At 34.2% G+C, this 27,776-nt stretch overlaps 1 protein-coding gene across 5 annotated transcripts in view; it reads left to right on the top strand.

Moving 5' to 3' along the window:
• Su(var)2-10 (E3 SUMO-protein ligase Su(var)2-10) overlaps positions 1 to 24,187 on the top strand; it is a 54,071-nt gene extending 29,884 nt beyond the window's left edge. For all 5 annotated transcript variants that reach the window (XM_071589474.1, XM_071589465.1, XM_071589456.1 and 2 more), the window contains 2 exons: positions 6,697 to 6,903; positions 20,688 to 24,187. In XM_071589474.1, coding sequence (XP_071445575.1) covers positions 6,697 to 6,903; positions 20,688 to 21,616 — 1,136 coding nt within the window. In that variant the 3' untranslated portion in view covers positions 21,617 to 24,187. The remainder of the gene's footprint in view (positions 1 to 6,696; positions 6,904 to 20,687) is intronic.
• The last annotated feature ends 3,589 nt before the right edge of the window (positions 24,188 to 27,776 follow it).

Below are 27,776 nucleotides of genomic sequence, written 5' to 3'. Positions count from 1 at the left end.
CATTGAGGAATAGTTTTGAAGACTTGACACCATTGACAGCAGTTTTCCAAGGAAGATGCTCTTTGAAAGTGTACATGCCCAGTAAGCCTAGAATGTACGGGATTAAAATTTGGATGTAATGTAGCACTGAAACTTACTATTGCTGTAGCTTTGAAGTGCGCTTGGGTCTTGCAGCTGACACTTGTAAATCAAATCGAGGAGCAAGAGTGGTGAAAGATTTGTTTTTAACTGATGCAATTCTGGTATAAACATTAGTGCAGGTAACTTCGTTTAGTGGACATTCGCAGAAATTCTTTAGCCATAGAATTGCCAAAAAAGAAATTAACACATGTTGGTACCATGAAAATGGAGTAGAAATAAATGACTCACCTCAGTGAAGCTTTTTTATTTTTCAATGTAATCTCCCTGTACACCTGCTCTGTAATGCAATTGGTCCAGCAATGTTCCAATGTCTTGATCCCATCTTGAAAATCAGATTCCTTCAGGTCTGTGAAACATATCTAGTCCAGCTATTAGTTCTTTCTTTGAAGAGAATCACCATCCACCAGGGAAAATTTTGAGCTTGGGGAAGAGATGGAAATCTGATGCAGTCAAATCAGGTGGATTAGGCATATGTGGCAACAATTAGTATATCTTAATTGATATATTTTTGCCATGGCAACAACACTTGTGTGTGGGTATGCATTGTCTTAATGAAAGGTGGCTTCCTTCTTTGCCAAATCTGGCCTTTTCTCGTGTATCTTTTGCTCTAGTTGATCAAGTAGGTTAGTGTAGTATTGTCCAGTAATTGTTTGACCAGTCTGAAGTTAATGTATCTGCAGAATCCCTTTTGCATCCCAGAAAACTGAAGCCATAACTTTTCTGGCCAACCATATTGGCTTTGCTTTCTTTGGTGGTGTTGAATAAATGTTTCCACTGCTTTAAATACTCTTTTGTCTCTGGGGTATACTAGTGGACCCAGGTTTCATGTGTGGTCATAAACCAGCTCGGAAAATCTTGTTGGTTGCTCTTAAAATGGGCCAAACATTGTTTGGATATTTCCATTCTGATGAATTTGTGATCCTGCATCAAAAGTCATGGTACCCATCTAGCTTCTCATATCCAATTCTACTGTTAAAATGTGATATGCCCATTCAGATGACATCTGTACAGCTTCAGCAATTTCTGCATTCAGTTGGCGATCCTCCATGGCCATTTTATGCATTTAATCTACAGTTTTGGGGGTAGTGGCACATTTTGGCTGACCACTGCACACATCATCATCTAAGCTGCCCTGATCAAACTCGTTTTTCAACTTGGCAACAGTTGAATATGAAAGAGCAAAGTCCCCTAGGATGTTCTGAAAGTTGGAGTTTCCTTTGCTCTCATGCCTATCTTTATGAAATATTTAATCATGGCTCGAATCTCAATTTTTTTACCATCACAAATCACTACAAGGGAACAATAGCAGAGGGACGTCGGCACGGAAGATCTCTTCTGAGAGCACTGATGAGTTACGTGTTTACTCATAAAGGATTACCTATTACTAAGTGAGAAACTTGTTGCACTAGCGTTGACATCTGGTGATGATTCTGAGAACCTTTTAAACTACCTTCAAACATTCTGAATATGGGAAAATGTGATGTTGCACCTCTGGGTCCAAAAGCCAGTCAAGGGGAATTATTTTTGCACTTTGAAGTTGTTGCATTGTAGTGACAGCAAGTATTCTGCAAATTGCCAGAAGTGTAATCATTTCATTTGCAAGTATCATAAATAGACAATAACAATGTTCTTTGTGAAAATAAGTAGTATGATTTATGGTATTTCTGTTAATATTCATATTTGGAACAGTCATGAAAAAGGGCATGGGTCGTCAATATAATGCTCTTTTTTTGCTTCAAGTTTTGAAATTTTTATTTTGGAATTGTCAGTTCTTGTCTGGTATCATTTTGGAAAATTAATACATATATATCTTAAAAAGTTGTGTAGCTTTTATCCTTTTTCAATAACCTCATTCATTGTTAGAAATATATATGGGTCAATAATAATCTTGGCATTCAGAGGATTAATATGAAAATTTATGCACGTATATTTAATTAGGCTTCCAAAAATGTCCATATTAAAAATCAACTCGGTATAATAGTATTTATAGGGTGAGGCAACATAACTTCCTTTTTGAAAGGTGTTTTGCTTTATAAAAAAGGAAGTTATCTTGCTGCACCCTGTATAATGGGGACATGATTGACAGAGGCCATTTGTGGTTTGTTGTGCCATTAGGGATAGGTAGGTACTGTATTTCTCGGCCCATAAGATGCACTGCGATTTTTCAGGTTTTAACTTATTTGATAGATATATTTTGTTTTATAGTTATTATTCAAGTAGGAAAACACTTGAATCAGACATGGAAGAATCAAATTATTTTAATGTCAACATTTAATACAAAGAAAATTGTACTGTTGCATTAAAAAATTCCCAGCTATATCATGTTCATTTATCATATGAAGGTCATTCAATAAGTCCTCACAAAAAAAATAGAAAAAAATATTTTCGTAGTTTTTTTTTTAATATTTCAACATAATCTCTTTTAAGCTCGATACACTTTTCCCAGTAACTCTCCAACTTTGTTAAGCCTACATTATAGTAGAATTTCAGAAGGTCCTCAACATAGGCATCTGTGTTGGTGTTGACCTCCTCATTTGATGTGAACCATTTGATGCTCAGCCATTTTTTCAATATTGGAAACAAAAAACCTCACTGGGGACCAAATCTAGTGAATATGGTGGATTTCGTAATAATTTGAACTTAAATTCCATAATTTGTGTCCTTGATTGTGTTGATGGAAGAGAATTTTTGTCTTTGCCAAATGGGGACATATTTTCTTGATTTCTTTGCTCAAATGGGTTAAAGCAACACACACTACTCTCCATTTATCGTTTATCCTTTTTGCAAGTAATCGATGCAGATGATTCTGTGTGCATCCCAAAAAACTGTGTGCCTTGTGTTGCATCTGTTTGTGTCATTTAATCTACAACAATATATTTTTGCAATTTCTACCACATGATATAGCGGAAAAGTTTAATATGAGTAAGCTACTATACTCTTATAATGTATTTTTAAAGTTTTTACTGTTTGTGTCTAATTTTGATCCTCAATTCTGAACGCTGTTACTTATTACTAACCATAAAGTCACGGATGCCATGGTATGGGGCACATTCAGACACTTTTTAAAAATGTATCATCAATATTTACGCAGATATGCATGAAAGACTTAATAAAAAATCTCCAAAACTTTAAAAACATTGTGAAAAGAAAGGAAGTGAAGTTACTTAATTTTTAACCCCAGAAAATATTCAAGAACACCATTGAAGTATGCCTCATGGAGTGAGGCTAATTCAAACACTTGCAATATGTTAAATGTTTGTTCCGAGTTATCACTTTTGTGACAACAGGGTTCAGAGCATCTAAATATTTTCTTTCATTAAGAATTGTCATTTATTAGGGGTGTCATTATTTTAAGAGACAGCATGGTCCTTTGAGTTTTCTATTTTACATTCAAACCATTAAAATGGATAGGCTAATCAAAAAATGTTGTGATGTGGTGAAGGTAAATGTACTTTAATCTAAATTACTAAAGAAATTTCACACATGGTTAGTACTTGTTTATTGTAAGCCCTGAATTAGACAGAAAATAGCATGTTTGGAGAAATTGTTGATGTAAAAGGGAGCACATTGAAATAAAATACAACTATAGTTATCAACTTGGCATCTCATTTTCAAAAAACATTCTAAAAAAAGGTACAATAGAATGGGTTTTTCATTTACCATTTGTTATTCAAATAAAACAATTTGGTATTTTCTCATAGATGCGACTGAACACCTTAAAACCTGCATTGAAGTGATTCATGACTTACAATAAATAAATGATGATAATATTGGGAAAAGGGAAAATTTCAGTCATGAAAAAATCCAGTATTTGAATTTAGAAATATGTATTGGTAATATTTATGTGATCAGAAGGTACAATATATCAAATCTAAATATATCTAATGATAGAATCATAGGAAAAGTGCATAGGGCACTTCAGGAAAATATCATTCAGAAGGTATCTTACAAATTACCTTTATCTCACTGTATGGAAATTCTTGAACACTATAAAAACACCTGAACTAGGTACAAAAATAATTTTTTTAACAGTCAATTTTTATTCACTTTTAATGTACAATGGTAAATTATTATACAATCCAGTGCATATGCAATCAATGCCATAGTTTTCCTGAACAGTGTGAAATTATATAGTTGCCATCCACAAAAGTGAAAGACAGTATTTATTGACATTTTTATTTAACATTTCACCTGAATGAAGTGTTTTCTGGTGATTAAAGTATTATGTATTTCAGTCTTCAGGAAATCAGTATTCTACGGAGTATTGCTTAGAACTACTGCCTACAACTTGATTTAGTGTATTTTAAACAATATCATTTAAAGTTGAAATTAAACCATTTGGCTTTTCCACATAGAAAAAATTTTAATTTACTACCTAGGTTTCGTTATGGTATAACATCATCAGTTAAAAGTACAAGTCAAACACAGTATATATAGCTCTGGACGGAGGGGAAGAGGAGGGAGGGAGGAAAGCAAAGATTGTTTGAGGTAGGAAGAGGAGGATTGGTAATATTGATAAATTATCAGGCTGGGAGAAGGAATCAATGCAATGTTGAAAAAAGTTTTGCTTGGCATTGGTTAGTTGGCAGAGGACTGGGGGAATGGGTAATGCAAACGACACTGGGTAATTAGGTGATTAGGTGAAGTTGCAGGCTGGGAGGGGTTACTACATTGTTAAAAAAGTTTTGTTCGGTGTCAGTTTAGTTGGCAGATGGGCGAGGAAAATACAAATAACGGGGAACGTGAAGGGTAAAGAAATTTGTTGGTCAAAACATCTTCTCAGTAATCCATGTGCTTAAGTATTTCTAATTGCTCCAATGCATCGAGGCGGTGACCTTTCTTATCAAAGTGCAGGATTTCGGGAATGAAATCGCTGCTTTTACCTCAATATCTCCGGTGTTTGGCAAAGAGTGACGTGGAGATGTTTTTTCTAAGGCATGCTCAGTGCTCCTTTATTCTCGTCTCAAATCTCCTTCCCGTCTGGCTTATGTATATCCGGTTGCAGTCTTTACAGAGGAGTTTGTACACCCCACTCTTGTTTATGGGTTTAACTTGGTCCTTCGTGTGGCATAACAGGTTGATTAATTTTGTTTTAATGTAGAAGGCCGGTCTCACCTTTTCTTTTGGGATGATTCTTTGTACTTTTATTGACAAGTGTCCAAGAAAATGGAAACTCCACCTCTGTGGTTGGTTTTCTGCAGATGTGGGAGAACTATACAAGGCTAACTTGGCTAAACGGGATAGTTTATTGTTTTAAAGTTTATGAATTAACACTTCTCTATATCCATTGTTCGCCGCAATCTGTTTTATGATGCTGAGTTTTTAAGTGTTCTCTCTAGACATGGGGAGAGAACATGCTCTGTGTACCATGGCGTGGAAGGCTGGTAATTTTTTAGGGAAGCAGTGCCTAGAGTTATGGTGAATAAGTTCAATATTAATTATAAATCCATAATCGGTTCATAATAATTATATAATCTGTATAATTTTAAGTTCAATATGAAGGTTTTCCACCAAGTGATGCCAGAAACTTTTATTTTAAATATCATTGAAGGTCACATAATTTTTATGGTAAAATATGTGTAAAAAATAGGTGAATAATATTTTAAATACTGTGGCATCTAGAGGCCTTTGTCCATGGATCATAAAAGCTTCAAGAAACGTGTCATCTATTGGCATTGAGAAGCTTGTTTTTCTTAGTCAATTTAATGACCCTTTGAATTTATTACTAATTAGGAGGTTAAACTGCCTGGTGATATAATAGATTTTCTTTCTATTACATTTAATAATTTTTTTTATCTTGTTGTGTTCTCATAATTTCATTATCACTGAAAGCGAATCAAAAATGAGCTACCAATTTCTCATGTTCTGATTTCAGTGCTACAACAATTCTAAATATTGCATGCACAGTCATTGAATTTTTTTATGCTTTACTTGAAATAAAAACCGAACAAAAGTAATGCATTCATACTGAATGCATTACTTTGCTGCCAAACTGATAATGAAATGGAATGAACTTCGGCACAAATATCTCTAGAAAACAAACTTATTCAAAACTTGTTTTGACACAATTGTAAAACTAGATTCAAATAACACAATTTCTTCTTTGTGTTCTACTTCCTTTACATTGGTCAGAGGCACTATCTAGAAAGATAGGGTTGAGAAACTTTGAAATAAAAGTTTGTGTGATAAAGTGTTACCCAAGAAAGACTACCATTATAAAAAATTAACACCTAAGCAATAAATTGTAGTCATTCCTTAATGTATGTATGTTCCCTGATAAGTTTTCTCTTACACCTGCTATTGGCTGTAATTGATTTGTGTAGAATTATAATTATTTATGCTGCATCACTGTTGCCAAATTTTTTTCCAGGCAACTCTTTTTTTTAACTTGAGTTTATGTTATGGCATTATAGTGGGTACCCACACATTTCAATGTTGGCTTCTGCAATCCATATTTTCTGTTTACTCCATCTAAATATGTTATCTGTGATAGATTTTAGCTCTTTTTTTTATTCATTTCACCTGAGTTTTTTTACAATCTCCTTTTCACTGCAGAGACTCCTATTGTTGTGGCTACTGAAGTTAAAAAGCAGCCAGTTGTCATTGACTTGACGCTCAGTGATTCAGATGACGAGGGCTCTGGGAAGATGGCCATTACAAGCATTCCAGACTCATCCATCCAGGAGCTCTCCACTCACAGTGTCCCTCCGACCGTCCCACCGTTAAATAGTACGGGGTCAAACAGCTCGAGGACACATTCAGGTGAGTCAAGATCGGGGCCAGAGGTGGGCTGGAATGAGCAGGAAGTGCAAAGTACCAACAGTGGCTATGTAAGTGGGGAGAATGAGAAGTCGAGGAGAAATAAGCGACCACGGGTTGATGAGGACTTGGAGTTAGTGATCATTGACTAGAGTGAAGATTTGGGGGACATTGAGCTGCTTTGTAAGATTGCTGTGAATGAAGATTCTAATTTGCAGGTGATTAGTGGTCAAGACAATACATATTATCTCCTCCTGGAACATGCATTTCTCAATTCCTTTGACCTCCTAGAGCTACTTCCCTGAATTATATCCAGCTGATGGTATGTGTTTGAGTGTTAAAGTCTTCATTTGAGGCTTGACTGTGAGTGTATCTGTTATTGTGTAAATCCAAGGATATAAAGACAACTTTCTAAATTTTGTTAATCGTGAAGATATTTAAATGTATTTTTATACTGTTGACAAAAGATGTTATTTGAGTTTAGGTGGGGAAGGATCATAAGATCATATTAAGAAGGATCATTTGATGTTACATGATGTGTAGGTGTGTTGATTCATGATTCAGAAGTGTCTTCATTTTTGGCCGATGCATTATTGTTGGTATCAATTTACGATTGTTTGGAATTCGATCTTTCTTATTTATTCACATTACAGTCAATATACTCAGTCGTGTCATATCAGACGTGGGCACTGCAAGTTACTTAAAATTGTTACCTCTGCTGTTGATTTGTACCCTCCTTTCACTTGTCCTTTCAGATTGCATAGAAAAAAGACTGAAAAATTAGTCCTTTTTGTCAATTGTCTCTAGAAATGGCATAATTCAAAGACATAAAGCGATTAGAATCGTAAAATGTCTAATATTACTTTGATTCTGCCGTTGATCTTATCATGACCTCTCAGTTGCTTTCATTGATCACTAGTCAGTTTGTCCTTTTTAATGTCAAGTCAACTCCATAAGATGTATCTCATCATAAGATTTCTCTATTTTCCTGTTGCTCAAATTTATTTATTCAGGAAAGATTTCTTATAATATATTGTAGGTCATCAAGGCTTCAATTCATTCAAAATGCCGACAATAGCTATTTTTCAATGACAAGGAATAAGGGTTAATTTCACCTTTATCAACTTGAAAGTGATTTGAAGTTGTTTTATGTTGAATTCGTTGATTATTAGGGTTCCTTTTTTTTAAATCAATGGTGGAGATTGGAGAGGTGATGATAGTCAGTGTATAAAAACTTCATAAAATTTTTCTAAACCCATTGAAAGTTATAAGTAGTCTTTGAAAGCCTAGTCAGCATTGTTTACTGCATTGCTTATTTTTCCATGGCAACTCAAGTTCTTGAAAGGGAAATTTGTAAGAAGTATTTTGGCAATTATTTTGAATACTAAGCAGTATTTTTTAGTTTTTATAACTGTAAGTAATAAGTAAAGAATGATTTCTCAAGAGTATCAATCCATGGTTGTGTGTATGATGAGAAGATTTTAAAATTCAACTTCATTTTTCAAAGTGTGTTTGTGAAATAAAACTTGAATAAATGTTGATTTATTTGTTTATTAAACTGCATGGAGTGGCACAAAAATAAAATGTTTGAAATTTTATCAAACTTAAGTGTTTTAGTCAATTGTATTCGTCTAATGATTTTTATAGCAAGACCCATCTTGGCTTGCTGTCAAAAATCTCAGAGTCAAGATTAATAACATGTGAGTCCTCAATTTAAGGAAAGAGTTATTTAATTTAATTAAAAGTATATTCATATTAAATTGAACATCAACTGAAAGCAAAACTGAATTTTGTGCCATGGTTAAGCATGTAAAAAATTATTGAATCACTGCTCCATTTATTTATTCATTTATCGAAGCTTTGCCATAGAGAAAATATATTAATATGTGGGTGTATCCATTAATTAAAGTAGATACTCATTTGATAGTGCAATGAAGGAGTTCCAGCAACAGTGTTGTCTTGCTGGGACCAATGCAAGGCAAAATCAATAATATTATTCAAATGATGATAACTTAAATTGAGGACTTGATAAACTGACTATTTGCTCTTTACGTTACATCCAATCTTAAATGAGGAAAATCCTTATTGCTTTTATATGATAATATTTGCTGTAAATTCAGCCTCAGCTTATCACACTGTAATGAGTTAATATTTGTTGGTAATTTTTCATATTTTTCAATTATATCTGACACAATGCCAGGGTGTTGCTGTATCATTATCAAACATGTAAGTGGTTGTATTTTTATTCTGATAATGATACTGAGTCATTAAATGTGCAGTTAGTAAAAATTAAAAATTGCACCAAAAATTACTAATTATTTAAATGCTAATAACCCTGATGGTGTTTTGCCTGAAAAGTTTAAATTCATGTCACATTGTGCTAAGGCTGACATATTTTTCAAAGTCTAAAGGAGAGAATAGTTATTGGCTGATTGAAACACATTGGGTTGAGATTTTTTGCATAGTTAATGCTGTCACTTCCTTGGGTTGCCCCATCAGTTGTAGGTTTTATAGGTTGTGTAGATGTTCTCAATATTTGTCATTTGATCCCTTGAGGAAAACCTTTGGTAGATAGATTCATGCTCTTTTATTAATTCTGTCTTTTTGAATTAAACAAATAGAATTCATGAACTTGTAGAAAGATGTTTGGAATTTGCATTTTAAGTTTTTTTATGTTGCTAAGGCTTCAAACTAAAGTGTCTCTTACATATTCCCATGAAAATATGAGATGCCATTTTATTGATCTCATTTCTAATTCTGAAAACATAGGTAAGATTTTAGGCATGTCTGGCTTGTAAAAAGATGAGCCCCCTAATCTGGATTTTATTTTAAATGGTGTAGGTACATATTATATATATATATTTATATGTATGTATGTGTATATATACACACACATATATATACACATATATATATATACATATATATACTATATATATATGTGTATATATATATACACATTCAAACACGAAATCCCGCCAAACGGCGAATAAATACTCATATATACAGAAACATATATAAGGAAAAGGGATAGGAACACGTATAAAGGACGAACACAATAGAGGTGGGGAAGGCGGAATCGAACGGATCACAAGAGTAAAAATATTTCCTCAACCGGGACTCGAACACCGGATCTTTCCACTTGCCGGGCGGATGCTCTTAACCACTTGAGCTATCGAGGATATGTAATTTACCCTGAGATCCGTGGGTCTTATATGTCGCCAAGCGCCCCGATTCTTTAGCCAAGAGATGGCGTGTATATATATATATGTATATATATATGTATATATATATATGTATAGATATATATATGTATATATATATGTATATATATATGTATCTATATATATATATATATATATATATATATATATATATATATATATATATATATATATATATATATATATATATATGTATATATATATATGTATATATATATATATGTATATATATATGTATATATATATATGTTTATATATATGTATATATATATGTATATATATATGCATATATATATATGTATATATATATATATGTATATATATATGTATATCTATATGTATATATATATATGTATATGTATATATATATATATATATATATATATATATATATATATATATATATATATATATGACTTAAGGAAAGGGAACAGTAAATATGCTCAGTGCCTAGCGAAAACTATCTCATTTATGTTTGGATGTACACACTTAAAAATAATATTTTGCAAATTTATTTGACTTTTAATATTTGGTAAACTACTAGTACATTTATTTTTCCTTTAAGATGTTGTGAGTCACCTGGCATTGGAAGACTACGAACTCTAATTAATATATCATATGTCTGGATGCAAAATATTGTTGACAAAATTTCATGCTACAGGCAGTTCTCACTTGAATGTCGGGCTATTTTTATGAAAACAGGAATCAGAAGCCCGTATGAAAAGTTGCCAAAGAATTCATTTACAGAAGCTCTTCAATGTAGAGATGAAATTTATGTATTCATTTTTCCAGAGGTAGATATTGATGTTGAAAATATTTCTTTCAATAAAAGTGTGTACAAACTTCTATTATCTCTGATTTCATTCTCTGCTTGTTGAGCAGTACTTCTACATGATGAATAATCATTAAAGGTTGGCAAGGCAAGCAGCACATATGTAATAAGTGAGGTCACGGAAATGAAAGAATCAATAAATTTTTATGTGCAAAATTGGAAATAAGGAAGATAGAACAAGATAAATTAAGGACTGGCTATGTAATTTCATATTTGGCGTAAGGTTGGGCATAAGAATGAACCCTCAGTTTTTCCTGGCTTTAACCCTAATTTCCATGCCATTTATCATGGAAATTAAGGAAGAGCCAATGCTGTCTTGATCTCTTTCAATTCATCTCCTACATTCTCTATTCCCGCCCAAATAAAGACCTCTATCTATCTATCTATTCCCCAGATTTACCCACTATTCTAAATGATGTGAAATGCTCTATCCATTATATATTTTTTAAAGTTATTAATTGAAATTATTATTAATGGATATTCAGTGACATTTTATTGAAAAACCCCAAAGAAAACTTTTGGTTAATACATTTTCTGGTGACTAATTCTTGGAAGTCTTGAAGAAATATGATTTTCACCAACATGGAATTTCTTTTGTCTAAACTCGTTTTACTTTGTGATTTCATTTGTTAGCATGTGTAAAGTAGAGTTGAATTTTACCATAACCATAGCAAGCAAAAATTTCATGTTTGTCTTACAACAAAAAAATCCAGTGGAAAAGAATGTATGAGGAGGAAGTTATATGACTGATGTTGAGTCAGAAAGGTTGGCAGATGAACTGTTTTCCAGATATGGGAGATCGTCAAGCTTGAGTGGAATTAGTGTTGTTAATGAAAGCAGATGAGATGGGAGGAGGTAAATGAATATGAAGTTAAAACAATATACGTTAGCCATTAAAATCGATAGAAAATTTGTTCCAATATAGTTATCTTTAATGCTGTGCCTAGCTCTTGGCCTCCAGATGAATAACATGATGGAGCACAAGCAGCTTAAGTAAGCATATCATTCATGAAATAAATGATTGTTCCTTTATCTGGAATTTAACTTAAGAATGCAAATTGTCTGCTGCCTAAGATTGTTCAATCCATGAGAAAATTATTAAACGATAAAGGTATGCCATTTTCAAACTACTATTTGTGACCGGAAAAGAAAAATTCTTGAGCATAGTTCCCTGTCCATTTCGTCAAAAAAGTTGTTTTGACACCATCACCTCATATTTTAAAAAAATGGCAAGTTTTATTCCACCATTGAGTCAAGTGATCATAATGCATTTACTCATCTGACTAAAATAGTATTTTATTTCCATAGCCTCAAATTTAAGCTCTCAATTTCTTCAATTTTAGAAACTTACACCATAAGGTGCACTGTAGCTCTAAAAAAATAGTATTTCATTAACTCGTTCCTTATTAAAGCAGTTTTACCATTAGGCCCATCAGATTAGGGAGATTTTGGGCCCCAAAAATATCGGCTTGATTGCAAAAAATTTCTTTTTGCAAGTTTTAGCAACAGTTTTTTGAGAGAAAATGGTTAACTGCAAATTTTATTATCGATGAAACGTATTGAGATGATACTTTATTATCTAGATGAGGTGACCATTTTTTCTGATCATGCTGAAGATATCTTCTTTTGTCCCCAGCAATGGAAATAGCTTTTATATTCCTTGTATATAATTTTTTACCTTTTTACAATATTTTCACTATTAAATAGCTGGTTGATCATTTTTTGGGAATAAATTATAGTAAAAATGGTGAGATGTTAAATGGTCACAACTCAATGTTGGAATAAAACTATCTAGGTTTTATCAAAGTGTAATGTGATGGTGGGTATCATGGCTTGATTGAACTTACATGTAATGGCCATAAAGCTGATTGCAAGGAATATATAGGAATGAATTTAGGAAAAGAGAGAGAACTTAAATCTCCTGATAAGAGTCTCACCTTAAGCAATTAACCAATTGAACTTAGATTTGTCTGTGTAGAGCTCTAATACGATTTGTGGGTACAAAGGAAGCTTTGTGCATTCAGCTCTTTAAAGACAACTAGATTCACTATTCATGCCCAATTAGGAACATAACAATCACTGTCTGGTACTATTATGTTGAAAAGTAATTTAAAAGTACTAAATAAATCTTCAGGAACAAGTTACAATTGCTTGAGTACTTTGACAGTGAATACATTTTAAATATGAATGAAATTAATGAGATGTACATGGAAGCCTCTGTTTGACTCATCCCATTCATAGCTGAATGATAGCTGCTTTATATGTTCTCCTGTGATCCTTATGTGTAATCAAATTCAATAGTTATTAAACCTAGCATGGAAACTCCTTAATGGGCACATAGACATCTCACTCTCCCCAGGAATTGAAAATTTATTCCTCATTAAAAGAACTCTGAGATTAATTGAAACATTTGGCGACACAAGAATTTTAATGACAAGAATAAAAGTAGAGATATTCGAAGCATAAAAATGCTTGCCATACACTAAGTGTGAAATACTTAATTTTTTTGTTTGCTGCTATAACTATAGAAGTTGGTGAAATGAGGCATAGGCCAGGTGCATATTCAGGATTTGGTGGTGTCATTAGGAGCTTGACCCCACCAAAATCTCCTCCCCAATGGAAATGCTAAGTATTGAGTACAAAATTGCAGCCCTGAAGTAGAGCAGAATTAATAAGTTTGCTCTCTGATGCTTTGCTCATTTTATGTTGTCACAACCCATATGCAAATTAAACTATTCATTTTAAACTTGCATTTTCTCTTTTACAGTTCCTTACACTCCCATTTTCATGTATCGAGTCGCTCCCTCCCAGGCAGTTGTTCTGAATATGTATCTGGCCTTATTTAAGTGCTTCTTGAAAATAGATATTTAAGGATACTGTCAGTCTGTGTGGGATTATTTTCATTTGTTAGCTGGGTTTTCCCAATTGGCCACAGCTACCCATATTATTTAGTTGTTATATTTCAAGTGAGCAGTTAAAATTAGGAATTGTGAATTTAACTTTGAAGGACTCTTTTTAAGACCGGAGATTAATGATTCAGTATTATAATACATTAGCATGCACAAAAAACTTGTTTCCAGGGACTTGTGGTACTTTGGTACCATTACCCATTTGAAATACTTACAATGAATAGAACAAAATTTTATGAAAATTGATAAAAATTAATAATGATGCTCTCTTGACACTTTCTGGTATTTATTAAGTCAATCCTTTCAAAGTCTCAAACTTTCAAATGAAAGAGTATAGGATATTTCAGTTCATTTATATAATCCTTAGGTGGGGTATTTGTTTATGGTTTGGAAAGGTGGCAATCATAATTTATGAATAGAAACATATTAAGATAAATAAAAAGCTATCTTTATTTGATTCATTTCTTTTGAAATGGCTGGTAAATTCTCCAAAATGTATGACTGTTCATACAAATTCAATAATTTGAGGATGTAACTTTTACCAATAGAAAATGAAAACTGATTTTAAACCATAATTTATGATACTGCAATAAAATAAAATTCTTTATCATTTGCCATTTTAGCCATTCATGCACAAATCCTTTTAAAGGACTGTAAATAATTTTCAGTACCTGTCATCTCTTAACTGGTGCTTTTGAGAAATAGGCTTCATAGGGTGTGATCAGTATTATTACTCATAAATCCAACTTCCATGCCTATAATTAAAATGCTTCTGACCCTAATAATTAACCTGGCCATTAGTAGGCACTTAGTTGTATGAATGAATGATTGGGGATGAGCTGCTATGTTTTTTACATTGCTATAGATACATAATGCCGTAGTTGGCAGAACTACTACTAATGCAACCAAAGTCAAATGCCAGTGATGCTCATGATTAAAACTAGCCTAATCTTTACCTTATACCTGTTTAACAATAAATTTGCAGCTTTCTTAAGCATATTTCTCTAAAATTTAACATATTAAGTAAGGCTTGTTTGAATCCATTGCATTGTAGCATATATATAAACTATATACTGACATAAATCATATTCCAATGGACTTCCATTAAATTTATGTGTGCATGTAAATGGGAAGGAACATGGGTTTGAAAAAATATAACCAATATTTAGGAGTTAAATTGGTGATAATTCTTACCTTAATTCAAAATGGAATAATTGTTTGTCATCTGCTTTTGGTATGAAACCCGTAGTGTTGACTTTTGAAGTCTATTATCGATTTTTCAGTCAATCCTCCATTCATGTGAATTCTGAATGAATCTTTGATCGTCACCACTTGTTTATAATCAGCTTTAATTTTTTCCCTCAAACGTATCAAAAATGCTTCAGAATAATCTAATTACTTGAAAAATATCTGTAATGGAAAGGCGAACAACACAGCCGGTAATAAATGCCAGTATATGAATGAATTTTTAAATCATTTGGGTGGGCATTTTACTCATAGTCTCAGAGAATTTAAACAGGTATAAATTATGTTTTGAGAATAGATTTTGCATTTGTCCAAGAAATCTTTGCCTCTAGCAATCATTTACTGGAGAAAGTCACACCCTTGCATGTATTTATTGCTATATACAGCTTCCATTTATTTTGTGGTCAACTTAGTTCAGTAAGCTATTTAAGATAAACAAAAAATTTCTTAAAGAAGAATTTTCATTGCCCCTGGTAATGTTTTAAATAGTAGCAATGATTTTGTTGTAGTTCCTTGTTTACCATTGGTATTGATTTGAATTAAATTCAGTAGCTCTATACTAGAGGATTTTCAAATGCAACTCATGACAGCTAATACCACTCATAAAATTACACCGTATGCCTCAATTTTGCTCACTACCCATACCACGCTACTTATGAATGGTTTAAACCATATATTATGCATTACAATTGTTTTCCTGGTCATGGAATTTTACTTCAGGATGGGAAGAACATAATGTTGGACTTGAAAATATTGGGATATACCTGTGGGAATGAAACAGCCGAGAAAATAATATTTAATGATAATAAAAAATCACTTTTTTGCAAATTGTCTCATTTATCTTGAATGGAATGATCTCATGTCCAAGAAAATGGAGGAAAAAGTTTTGTCCAGTCCACTGAGATTTTAGTAAAAAATTGTTCTGCTTTGCAAATTTGAACAGGTGTAATATCATTTCTTCTTTGTTAACATTTGGGATCAGAATGGTCAAATGATATTTTTCAATGAATTTTGGTTGAACAACTGAATTCCTCACTCTATAATTGAATCTCATTAGAATCTGCCATCAATTTTTTTCTTGTCTCAAAGACCCCTTAATCATACTCCCATTTTTAGTGGACCCAGCCTTATTAAAAGCTCCTAAAAATGGGAGCAACATTAATCATTTTGGTATGTGAAGTTGGGTGGTCTTCCAAAACTCAATCTTGCAAGAAATGAAATATTTCTTATGCATTATGTATGGTCTAAAAAATGCCATCTGAAAATCCTTGGCAAATTAAACTTCAAACTTAAATTGTTTATTGAACAAAAATATCAAAATGTTTTTTAAAGGAATTTGATTTGTATTAATACCTTGTGCATTGTATCTTGTATGTCTTGTGGTTTTGATGATATTATGTATCTCTGTTACCTCTGCTACCCAACTTCATAAAATTGCTGTTGAGAAATGAATTAAAATTTTAGATATCATGATTATTTCAGTAGGGATAAACTTATAGTAGTTTATTATCAGTGGATAGTAAGGAATTGTTCTGGCCAATCAATTATCAGGTCCTCTGGGTATTATGGCAATCAGTGTCCATTGGATAAAGCTTTATCCTCTGTTATGCTTTAATGGTGTGGTATTGCCCATTTGGCTGAGAGCCAAACCTCAACCTTCTGTTCTTTATTATTAATGGACTAAATGTTTTTTATTCAAATTCTATTGTGCAATTTTTTGGTCAATAGGGATAAGGAAGTAGTATATATAATTGTCCCCATGTTTGCAATCCTGAAATTTTCATGTGGAAGAAATTTCAGTTTAGATTTTGTGTCGGTAGAAGAGAAGTCCTTCTTGATACTTAGTTTGCATATGTTTGTAGAATTAAAGAGCAAACAGTACCAAAATAGAACATTTTCAAGGCATATGTAGCATATAGGTACATTTTTCTGTAGAAAGTGTAAATCTAGTATCTCATGATATTCTTTCATCAGGCCAAATGGGTTAAGGAACCATTAGTGAAATGACGGGTGATTCAGTAAACCTCTTCTCTGTCCATAAATGTATAATTAGGAAATTGGTAACCTACAGTGTTGCCTTGTTTGTTAAAATTGTGTTTTGTGTGGTATATTGTATATATGTTTCCTAAAAGATCTTGACAGAAATTATAATTGATATTTTAAGGCAGTGTCTCCAAAAGTGTAGTATGAATATGGTTGTGGTATGCATGGTGATGATTTAGTTGACACACAGCTAAATAATTTTTCTTCAATAACTATTTAAATTATTTATTGATATTTCCTCCAGAAAATAGTATTTATGCAAATATTTTATTTGTTTAAATTAATTTTTTCAAGAAGGTCAACATGAAGTAAATCATTACATAATAATATTAGCACTTGTGGTATAATAAAGTGGTTATAATGATATGTGAAATACTGAAGTTTGGGAAACTGCTAAAAATAATTGTAAATGCTTTGTGAGAGGTCATAAAATCTTTACTTGTTGTTTTGTGAGTTAAACTTTGAATGCCATGTATGTATCTTTTTGATAGTTGGATTTATGTAAAACTTATCATTAATTGTTACCGTTTTCAATTATCATTGGTGCTGATCCAATTTATATTGGTTGTGTAAAGCATGGAATGTGATTTTGAAGGGATGGATGAGGATACATCATGCTAGGGTGTAACCTCTGGGAAATTCAGTCACTCCCAGACCTCCATTGTGTTCATTCAAGCTATGAATATGCATGCCGTGTTGCCAAAATTTCATTCATTTGCTAATTTTCCTTTTTTTTTCCTTGGTGCAATCTTTTTCCCAGCCAAATAAATTGGAAGTGATTTCAATGGTGGGTGAGCAGAGAGAATTTTTGGGAAAAATCCAAAGGAGGGAAACTGGATGCAGAGCTCTTTGATTAGTGATGATATGCACATGGTGTGGGGTGTCAGGTTGTCTTGTTAGGCAAGGCTAAGAATTATAGCTGTGTTTAGTCTTCTGTTCATCCAAAACCTACCTAAAACACTGTATTACTAAATAATTATAATCTTTATCCTATTTTACGTTCTTCCTTCACCCTATCAGTAGATATCCTTCCCTTTCCCAGTTTCCTTGCTTCTCCGCAACCTTCCAACTTTCTTGTCGACTTGTCATCTCCACCATCATTATTCGTTTCATCCTCTCTTATGATAATATTTCTTTGAGGGCTTATCAAGGTTCTTCAAAAAGTTTATCAAGACAAAATTGTTGATAGATAGTACCTTGCAGTGTAAAATCAGCCAGGATATGAAGTAACATGCTTATGAAATTTTAATAATCACCTTTGAACAGGGAAAAGTTCTTTTTTTTTTCAAATGTCCCATTGGGACTCAACTGTGAAATTTTTCCAGACAGCTTCACACTCATGATGATTCGTTAATTTCTAAGACGTGCCCCTGCCATGAAAATCATAGAAACCAAGGCCCTCCTCCCAATTGTTTAGTGACTGTGGAATCGACCTGCCGATCCCAGATGATTCTTCATATTAGCCATGGAGTTACTTCCTCGTGAAATCTCTTTGGAATGTTACAAAGTACCTAATCAAATGGTAATCTCCACCACCACCTGTATCCAAAGTAGAGTGTATTTGGCAACGTTGAGTATCATCTGTCAATCATAGCAGTACCTCCTCTCCCTCCCCCCACCTCTTAGCAGCAGTGCCATCCAATTGGTTCCAATCAAACACAAAGGACCGGTCTCAAAGATATTTGAAGACAATAAAAGTGAAGGCATGAGGAGGATTGGAAATTACAGAAATTTTGTTTATCCCTTCTCGGTGAGCCTTTAACATCCCTCCATACAGTAAATAGTAGTACTCTAGCCTATTTCATGGAATCATATTTCAAATAAGCAATAGCGTACACACAAAATCACAAGCCAATGTCAATGAGCCAACTATTCCTAAAATCATTCGGAGAACTGACTAGCTTCAAACAGTCATTTTTGATTCCCACATTAGCTGTAGGTTTTTATTAAAAATGTTGCCTAATATCTATTTCCATGGTGAAGTTAATATGTTTGTGGCATTTAAATAAATTCATGGAGAGATTGAAATAGAATATGGTGTTGAGTTTTTTTTTGTAGTTGGCATACTAAAAATTATTTTGATGATTGTACTCAATCCTTATTACTCCTAATTAACTGTGAGTGATTCTGACAAATCTTCGCAGAAATGCCAATGTCGCCCTAGGTTTGACTTGATATTTAGAAATGTATATCACTATTGAATAATTCTTGTATTCATGCTTTTTTCTTTTTTTTTGTGCCTCATTATGCTTTATTTAATTTCAGAAAATTGTTTTAAATAATGTTTTAAAGGCATTTTTCATAACTTCTACAGTTCTCTTTAAATAGTGCGGCAATTTTCACTCAAAATAAAGCAACTATGAATGGCACTCAAAGGGTTAAAAGTAAAACCTTTGAAATTATCATATTCTCTCTCACAGTTTGTGAATAAATATAATAAATCTAGAATAGCTTTGTGGGAAATTATTTTATTTTGTGTTTATTTTTGGCTTATATTTCATGCAGAGTTAGCATTAATTTTGTTTATCTCGTTACAGCAAGATTCAGTTAGGACTGCATTAGGTGAATACTTCTTTGTAGCCAATTAAAGATGGGAGGTCAATCACACTGTTGTGTGTGCTTTGTTATCTCCTATCTATTAACTTTAGATCATGGAAATATGATTGTGTGATTTGAAAATGTGAAATAAGTCAAATTGCTATCTTTTTAGATGTTCATGTGTACTTGGCTTCATATGTGACCTATATTTGGTCCATACAAGAGAACTTTTCAATGGGAGAATGGTTTTCTGCCGTAAAGTATGTGTTATTGAATATATTACTGTATTGCTTATGATGTACTTATTACATGCTATAATTATGTTCTATTGTGATGACTTGTACCTACTTGTATGAAAGAAAAATGCTGGTTTTGTTATCCAAGCATTGTGAATGTGATGTATCATCTGATGAAAATTGTATAGTAATGTTTTTATTTGCAGAAAGATAGTCATTATTCATTGTTAACTGTAGTGAGTTTTTTTTAATTGTTTATAGATTTTTATTAGTGAAAACACTTTTTTACTGGCAAGAATGGCTAATGCCGATTTGGCAAGATTTTTTTCTACAGATATATTTTGTGGAAATTGTGTCACCAGTTAAGTTAATGACTTAAGATTCATGATTCTACATTGGAGTATATTAAGAACTGGAGTGCATAGAAAATAATGTTTTCTCTCTACTGCATAGTAACAGTCATTCATGATGAATGCCTTTAAATTATTACCAAATATATTACCAAAAATTTTACTAGTTCCTTTGTTTCTTTTGTGGGAGTGTAAATTGAATGTGCGCTCCAGAAAAAAGCTTTAGAAAAGTATTAACCCAGTCATAAAACATTCATTGGCTTGAGATGCAAAGCAATCATTCATGGGATTGCTCATCACACCATATAGTCTTGCATGAAGTATTGATGAAGTCAGACATTCAATTTTAACTGAAGTGAAAATTATTCCACAAAAAGGAGCTTCTCATGATGGTGTTCATACGTTCCCAGAGCGTCGTGGCATTGGTGGCGGTGGCAGCCAAGGGGTAGGCGCTGGCCATCATTGCACTAGAAGTGGTGGCAGCGGTGTCGGCAACTCTGGCGGACCGTCATCTGTGAGCAGTTCAGGTTACGTGAGCCCCAGTGTGATCACTCTTGACAGTCCCTCCCCACCCCCTGCACCCAGCCCCCAGGTTCCTGCCCTACCCACCCTCCCACTTCCCATCTTTCCCAACTCGTCACCCACTCCATACACATCTGCCCTTCCCCCTCAAACGTCTCCATCCTCCTCCTCTTCCTCCTCTTCGTCCTCGTCGTCCCCGGGCCTGTATGCTGCCCTGAGGCCACGGCGTGTTCGGAACGTGAACCGCCAGGTCATCTTTTCATCCTCCTCCTCGTCGTCCTCCTCAGCCTCCGTTTCTCCCATGCCTTCACCCCCCTTGGATGCCCTGGTGTCATACCCCAACTGCCCGCCGTCGCTGCAGCCCATCCCCTCTCCCCAAACGCACCAGGCGCCCCACTACCAGCAGTCATCGGTGCTACCCGTGCATACGATGCCCCAGCCCCCCATCCCCCAACAGTCAGTGCCTCAACAGACCATGTCCCAGCATGCTATGTCACAGCACACCATGCCTCAGCATACCATGCCGCAGCAGACGATGCCACAGCAGACGATGCCAATGCAGTCTGTACCCCAGCAGTCTATGCCGCAGCAGTCAATGCCCCAACCAACCATCCCCATGCAGACAATGCATACGCAGCAATCCATGGGGATGCCCCAGCAACAGTCGTCTATGTCAATGCAAACGCAGCAGGGTATGGCGTCAACTTCTCCTCTGCTCGACATGTTTGTTCCTGTGTTGCCTCCATATTTGGACCTTGATTCTGACTCAAATGGCTCTCATTCAGGTGGCACAAGTAACATTTTTCACAGGTTTTAAAGACTTCTTAAGTTGTTGAGCATGAGAACTCAATGGATACTGATATGACTGGTTTTACAATGAATTTCTTATGAGTCTTGGGTCTCTGAGCACCAAGGGAGAGTGGCTTTCTCTTCATTTCTTGTTGTTTCTTTCTCTTACATACTCTATAAATATTTCTTCCATCATGTGATGTTTATTTTTATGATGTTTTTAGGAGGAGTTAAGAATCTAATCATTTTATGGCTGTTGACAGTTATAGGGTTGCAGTACTCCTTAAATGACTCATTGAAGTTCAGCAAGATATGTTTGGAAGTGTTTTGGTAAAACTTGTCATGATGGTGGTTCTTTGTGAATAATAACGGTTACCCATTTGAAACGACTATGAAAGTGAGATTCTTGAAATGATCAATGGACAAAATATCTCAAAAAATGACTGTAATTGACCAAGTTACAAATGTCCTCTCGGTGTGAGGAAAACCACAAAGAAAAGTTTGCAGTTTGGCCTGTGACATGAATAATGAAACAAACTTGGTTGAAAAGTTTATGACTCTAAATGGTTCATACCATAATGGTGGCGAGCGAACAGAGAGAGCAGTTCTTCCGTGATTTTTTCTTTTAAATTTACCAGTATTCATAATTTGATCTGGATGTACCTGTATTAAGAAACATCACTTGGGATGATTGTTATTTGAATAACTTATGAAGACGTCTTCGTAAATATGCCGCATCTCATTCCATGCATGGGACTGTCATAATGCAGTTGTCAACGTTGGCAATTCTTTGAAAGAAATAGTGTGTGCAATTGGTTGTATTTTTTTCCAGTTTTATGTCACCAAACCGCCATATTTTTCCTAAGTCATGCATATTTGACAACTGTTATGTAGCTATTTTTGAGTGGTGAGAAAGAGTGCTACATAGAACTTTTCTCACAAATGTCTGAGAGAGATCAGGAATTTGGAAAATACAATCATCAGCTATATAAAAAATAAAAAGATTGCTTCCTAAGACTAAAGAGTTTTCACTGTTCAATTAATTTCTCTTTCAGACTTTAAATTTTTATGTATCTTTGCATACCTACCATGATAAAAGCTAAAGAAAGATATATAATCTTACCAAGTAAAATTCTTAACCTTTCATGAACGGGATAGATTGCCTTCAGAAATAAGTTGCTACTGTATGTAAAAGAGCCCTTCTATTTCCAAGACATTTGTTAAGTGGACCAATAAGAAATTCTTTTGCTTGGAAGAGATATCTTGAGGGGATGCTGTATTTCTACTTAGTGGGGAGGTTGGCTACTTTTTGCTGATTCAATGTGTCAACTGGTCTACAGTAAGTTTAAAACATTTTATAAAGCATATTTTTGATAGTTACTCAGCATCTGAGTTGGCTGTCATTTGCAAATGATAATCAGAATTGCTCGAAAAGAGTCTGCTGTACTACAATGTAAAGATTCACCAGAATTGGAGTTAATTTACAGACTTTGAAACTGCTCTAGCAAATTACACCAGTAGTAATGATTACTATTGTGAAATTGAATATTACTTTGTAGACACAGTGTCCACAATCATTGAAATCAACCTCACCATTCCTATTAAATCTTGGTACCTTATTCTGAATTTTGGGGGCCTCAACCTCAGACAGGCAATTAGAGTTTAAATTTCATGCTGTTATATTCCCATGAGGCATTTGTCTTATATCACATCATCTAGCTTCCCACACAGAGGGCCGGGGTTCAAATCCTGGAGACAGCAGGTCTTTTTCAGTGGTATCCTGATCCATACTTGGGGCTTTGTGGAGAACACTTAAAGTGAGTACGCCATCCACTGGATGGGGCGTTAAGCTACAGCTCCATGGCGCCTTTCCTTAACAATAGGCTAATGCCAATGGTGGGTTTCTCTCCATCATTCCTCCTTTCCCATCCATCCCCAATGGTGCAAATGACCTTAGCTGTCCGTCGCCTCATCTAAATATACTACTGCCACATCATCTATGGAGAAGTCAGTAAAATTAATTGTGAAATGAGGATTTTTTAGGCAAAAAAATCAACTAATTTCTTGCAATTAAGTATTTAAAAAAATTTTTTGGACATTAGAAAATGTTGAATGTAAATATTATTATGTTACACATATGATATCCATCATTTGCCCTACGTTGACAACCATCATGGCGGCTCAGCGTGCATGTATTCCTTGTTCAATAAACACCCATGAAAGTTGGATAACCAAGTCAAAATGTTCTTGGAATGTTTCTATTTGGTAGAGTGTGTGTCAGTATTGAATCTCGAGAACCATGTTAATATTTTTCCCAATATATATATGGTTGGACAAAGAAAACAAATGAACTTAACATAGTGAACCTGAAGAAACAAATTTTGAAAATTGTTCTAGTGTACTTCCCTTAAAGTTTATTTATTTGTGGTGATTACAGTTTACAGACTAATGAAAGATATATTGAGGAACTTCGTATATTTTTAATGTATTTACCAATGGTCTGATTTCCTTTGAAATTCTTATGCATTTTATTGTCACCCTGATCATTTCCAAACATGATAATATTCAAATGTTGAATCATGACTTGGACTTAATTTCTGTCTTCAATTTTCATTGTAAATATATATGATCATTTTTTGTTAATTTCTGTCTTCAATTTTCAATGTAAATATATATGATCATTTGTTGTGAAGGTTCATTACAAAAATGATTTGAATGAGAGTATTTTTATTGGATGTGTTCTCCTTATAAGTTGCGGATAAAATGATGGATTTAATTGATTTTAATTTGACCCCCACATTTTTAAAACATGAAAAATAATATTTTATTTTCAATTTTGTAGATAGCATAGACCTTTTTCTCAAATCTAAATTCCATGGATTCCAGTGTGTAATTAAATGAAGATTAATGACATTATACCAACTCAATAGTCACACCCTTAATAATGTTTTCAAATAATTCAGTTTGTATGAGAGGCATGTGGCTCTTTTTATGTAAACAAGTGATGCCACTACATTAAGTAGCACCTTTATTCTCATTTACAAAATATATTACAATCACATTATACTGCATTACATAAAATAATGTATTTATTAAGGGGATTTGGTAGTCCAGTGGGTAGAGCATTGGACTACTAACCCGAGAGCCTAGTCATGCCTATGGGCACCCTCAGCATGACCAAACTGTGTTTTTTTAGGCACCAGATCTCCCTGGGAAACCATAGGTGGCACAAGAAAAGTAACCCGTGCCCTTAGTTGTGAATTTCATATGCCGCTGGGCTTAGGTGAACTCTAATATCACCAGTCTTACCAACCTTGTGGTTGATAACTGTACTTTGGTTTCTGGTCTTACATTTTTCAGTGATCCAGGATCTTTCTTCATTGCATTTCGAACAAATTCTTTTCTTTACTTGAAAGTCCAACCAGTAGAGCACTACCCAAGGTTTTTTCTGAGTATACCTATGGATCTCCTCAGCTTCACCCAAGCTGAGTATTATTTAGGGAACCTGATCTTATTGGGAAACCACAGATGGCATGTGGGAAGGAACTTCCCCCCCCCCTCCCTGATGCATGAATTCCACTCACATTATAGGGCTCAGTGTGAGGTAAGCTCTTTCCTCACCTATCTAAACAAACTTTGGATTGCTGTGGTTTTGTTTAAAATACTAATATCTTATGTTAATGCAATTAAAAAGCTTGATCTTCCATACAATTAATTATCTACCCTATGTAACATATTAATGAACTGTTACTTATTGGGTTACTCTGATCAGTTTTTTCTCCATTGGTAGGAGACAGTTCATTAATTCTTAAATGTGCTTTTATCTTTGATTTTAATGCAGCATATTGATTGGATCAGCATCATAACTGTATTTATTACAAGTTAAAATTGTTTTAAGCAGTTAAGTCCTAACTTAAGGTGCCCCACTTAGGGCAGTTATAATGTTTTGCGGGTTCCTTCCAATATCCCTTCTTGTCCCTTCCCCCAGCCCTATGCCCTAATTGTGGTTTGTAGTCGTTAATATGTTCCTTATATTCAAACCCTATTTAATGTGGTAATCCCATTTAATGGTACCAAACCATGGTAATGCAACTTTTTCCTTTCTTTGGTGAGGCTTGAAATGACACTAACCACTGGCCATTTTGCTGGTGATCAAGTTGAAAGTCAATAACACCTATATTCGAGAGACTTTTTTCAGTATGGAGGACAACAATTTAAATGTGCTTACAATAAAGTGGAAAGCAAACCCTTTGTCTTTTAAGAGTAGTGAGAGCATATTGTTCAGATGTAGTTTATATTTAAAATGTCTGGTCTTACGTGAGTGATACATATATCATGCATCATAGCCTCTTGATAGGAAGGCCAAAAGACATAGATTTTAGGTTCAAGGTACATATTAAGGAATCTGGATATTTAAGTAGTTTGGGAAAAAGTCTCCAAAGCTCCAAAATTAAAAAAACTAATGACGAGTGAATATTTGAATCATCAGTGATTTATTTTATCATGACAGAAATTTGACAGGGTGTGCTCTAGAAATTTTTGATGGACCATTTTACTGTTAATTGAAGGATAGCATTTCACAGCAATGGGGCTTTTGAATCATATAGCTGTGATCCACTCCTTGAATTTAGTAATGATAAATTCTATTGGAGGTACTCTATAACTTGGATAAGTTGCATCTCCTGCTTCATATTGTGCTGCCTTGAGTGGTGGCTCTGATGAAGAATACGGCGTACATAAATTGTATTTTATGATTTTTAAAATCCTCTGGTGTAATACTTACTTTTCAACCTTCCTTTCTCTTTGGCAAAATAGGTGTCCTTTTCTCCTTGTACAGTTAGATGGGAGTATCATTTTGATGTGAATTTCTAGAATTCTCCTAATGTTGTTTTACTTTGCCAAATTTGATGGATTGTTCTCTTCTGGTTAATCATAATTTGATGTTTTTGTGTGCCACACTTATGTGTGAATTATAATTATATACATCTTTGATATTTTAAGAAACATTTTACAGTGCGTCTTTGTATAGTGTGACTATTGAACTTTCAATTATTTACCAAATGCATTGTGTATTTGCCTTATATTATATATAGGTATGAAACAACTTATGTGAATAATAATGTATATTAAGTTAACACTAGTGAACAAAGACAAAAACACAGAAACGCACAAAAGAGAAAATAAACTCACTAGTTTTCAAATTTTTGGTGGTCCAAGCCACCTTTCTCAGGGAAATTTAGGAAGGAACTGCGGGAAAGGTTATAACAGAAGGGCTGGAATAATATGGAAGGTGTTCGGAGCAGAGGGGGATGAAAATATGTGAACATCGGAGTAATTTATGTCTAATATTGATACTTAGGTGATTCCAGGTACCAGATAAATGCGTGCTCTATTGTTTTGAGTTTTAGTGGAGGGTCAGAGGGTGGGAGGAATGCTAAAATGGATACATTATAGTATTTATCAAAGGGAGTGTTGTGTTCAAAGGTATGTTTTGGGATTAGGAGCATCCCAATCAGGGAAGAATTCTTGCATGAGGCCCAGTGGTTGGTTATTGATTCTAATATTGAGGGGTGTTGCACGCTGTCCAATATAAAAGGCAGGGCATAGTTGGCACTTATAAAGGTCAACTATATTGCTGGAGGTACATGAGTGGGGAATTAGTGGGAGAGAGTTAAAAAGTGGGTGGGAGAGGGATAGGATTCAGGTTTTGAAAATAGGATATGTTTTGCATCTAAGTTTATTGCAAGGCATGGGAGTGGTTTTGGGATGGGGCAGGATTTAAGGAGTGGATTGGTTGATTTGAGGAGATATGATAAGTTGGTGGGTCATTTGAAAGTAACAGAGGGGCATTTTAGAAAAAGGTTGGTGGTGGAATTATGGTTTTTGAGGATAGGGTAGAGTTCTTTTAGGATTGATCTCTGAGACTAGGTCAGGGAAGTACGTGTTGCAAATTGAAAGAGGGAGGGTTTCTGCAGTGGAGGAAGGTTTGGGAGTGTAAGCATGTCTACATATTCTTTTGCTTAGGAGCAATTCAAGATAACCTCGTTTGAGGAGGGAATGGTGTAGATTTGAAAGGAATTCATCAAGGGAATCTGGTATTCACCCTCTTTCAATTTGTACTTCCCAGGCCATGAGTCTGAGATTAATGGCGAAAGACGGCCGGGCCGGAGGGTATCATGAACGCCATC

Source organism: Hetaerina americana, unplaced genomic scaffold (assembly GCF_022747635.1).
Source record: "Hetaerina americana unplaced genomic scaffold, ioHetAmer1.1.p SCAF_1, whole genome shotgun sequence".
Lineage (NCBI taxonomy): Eukaryota > Metazoa > Arthropoda > Insecta > Odonata > Calopterygidae > Hetaerina > Hetaerina americana.
The sequence above is the reverse complement of the archived record's forward strand: the minus strand, read 5'-3'. Positions and strand labels throughout refer to the sequence as shown.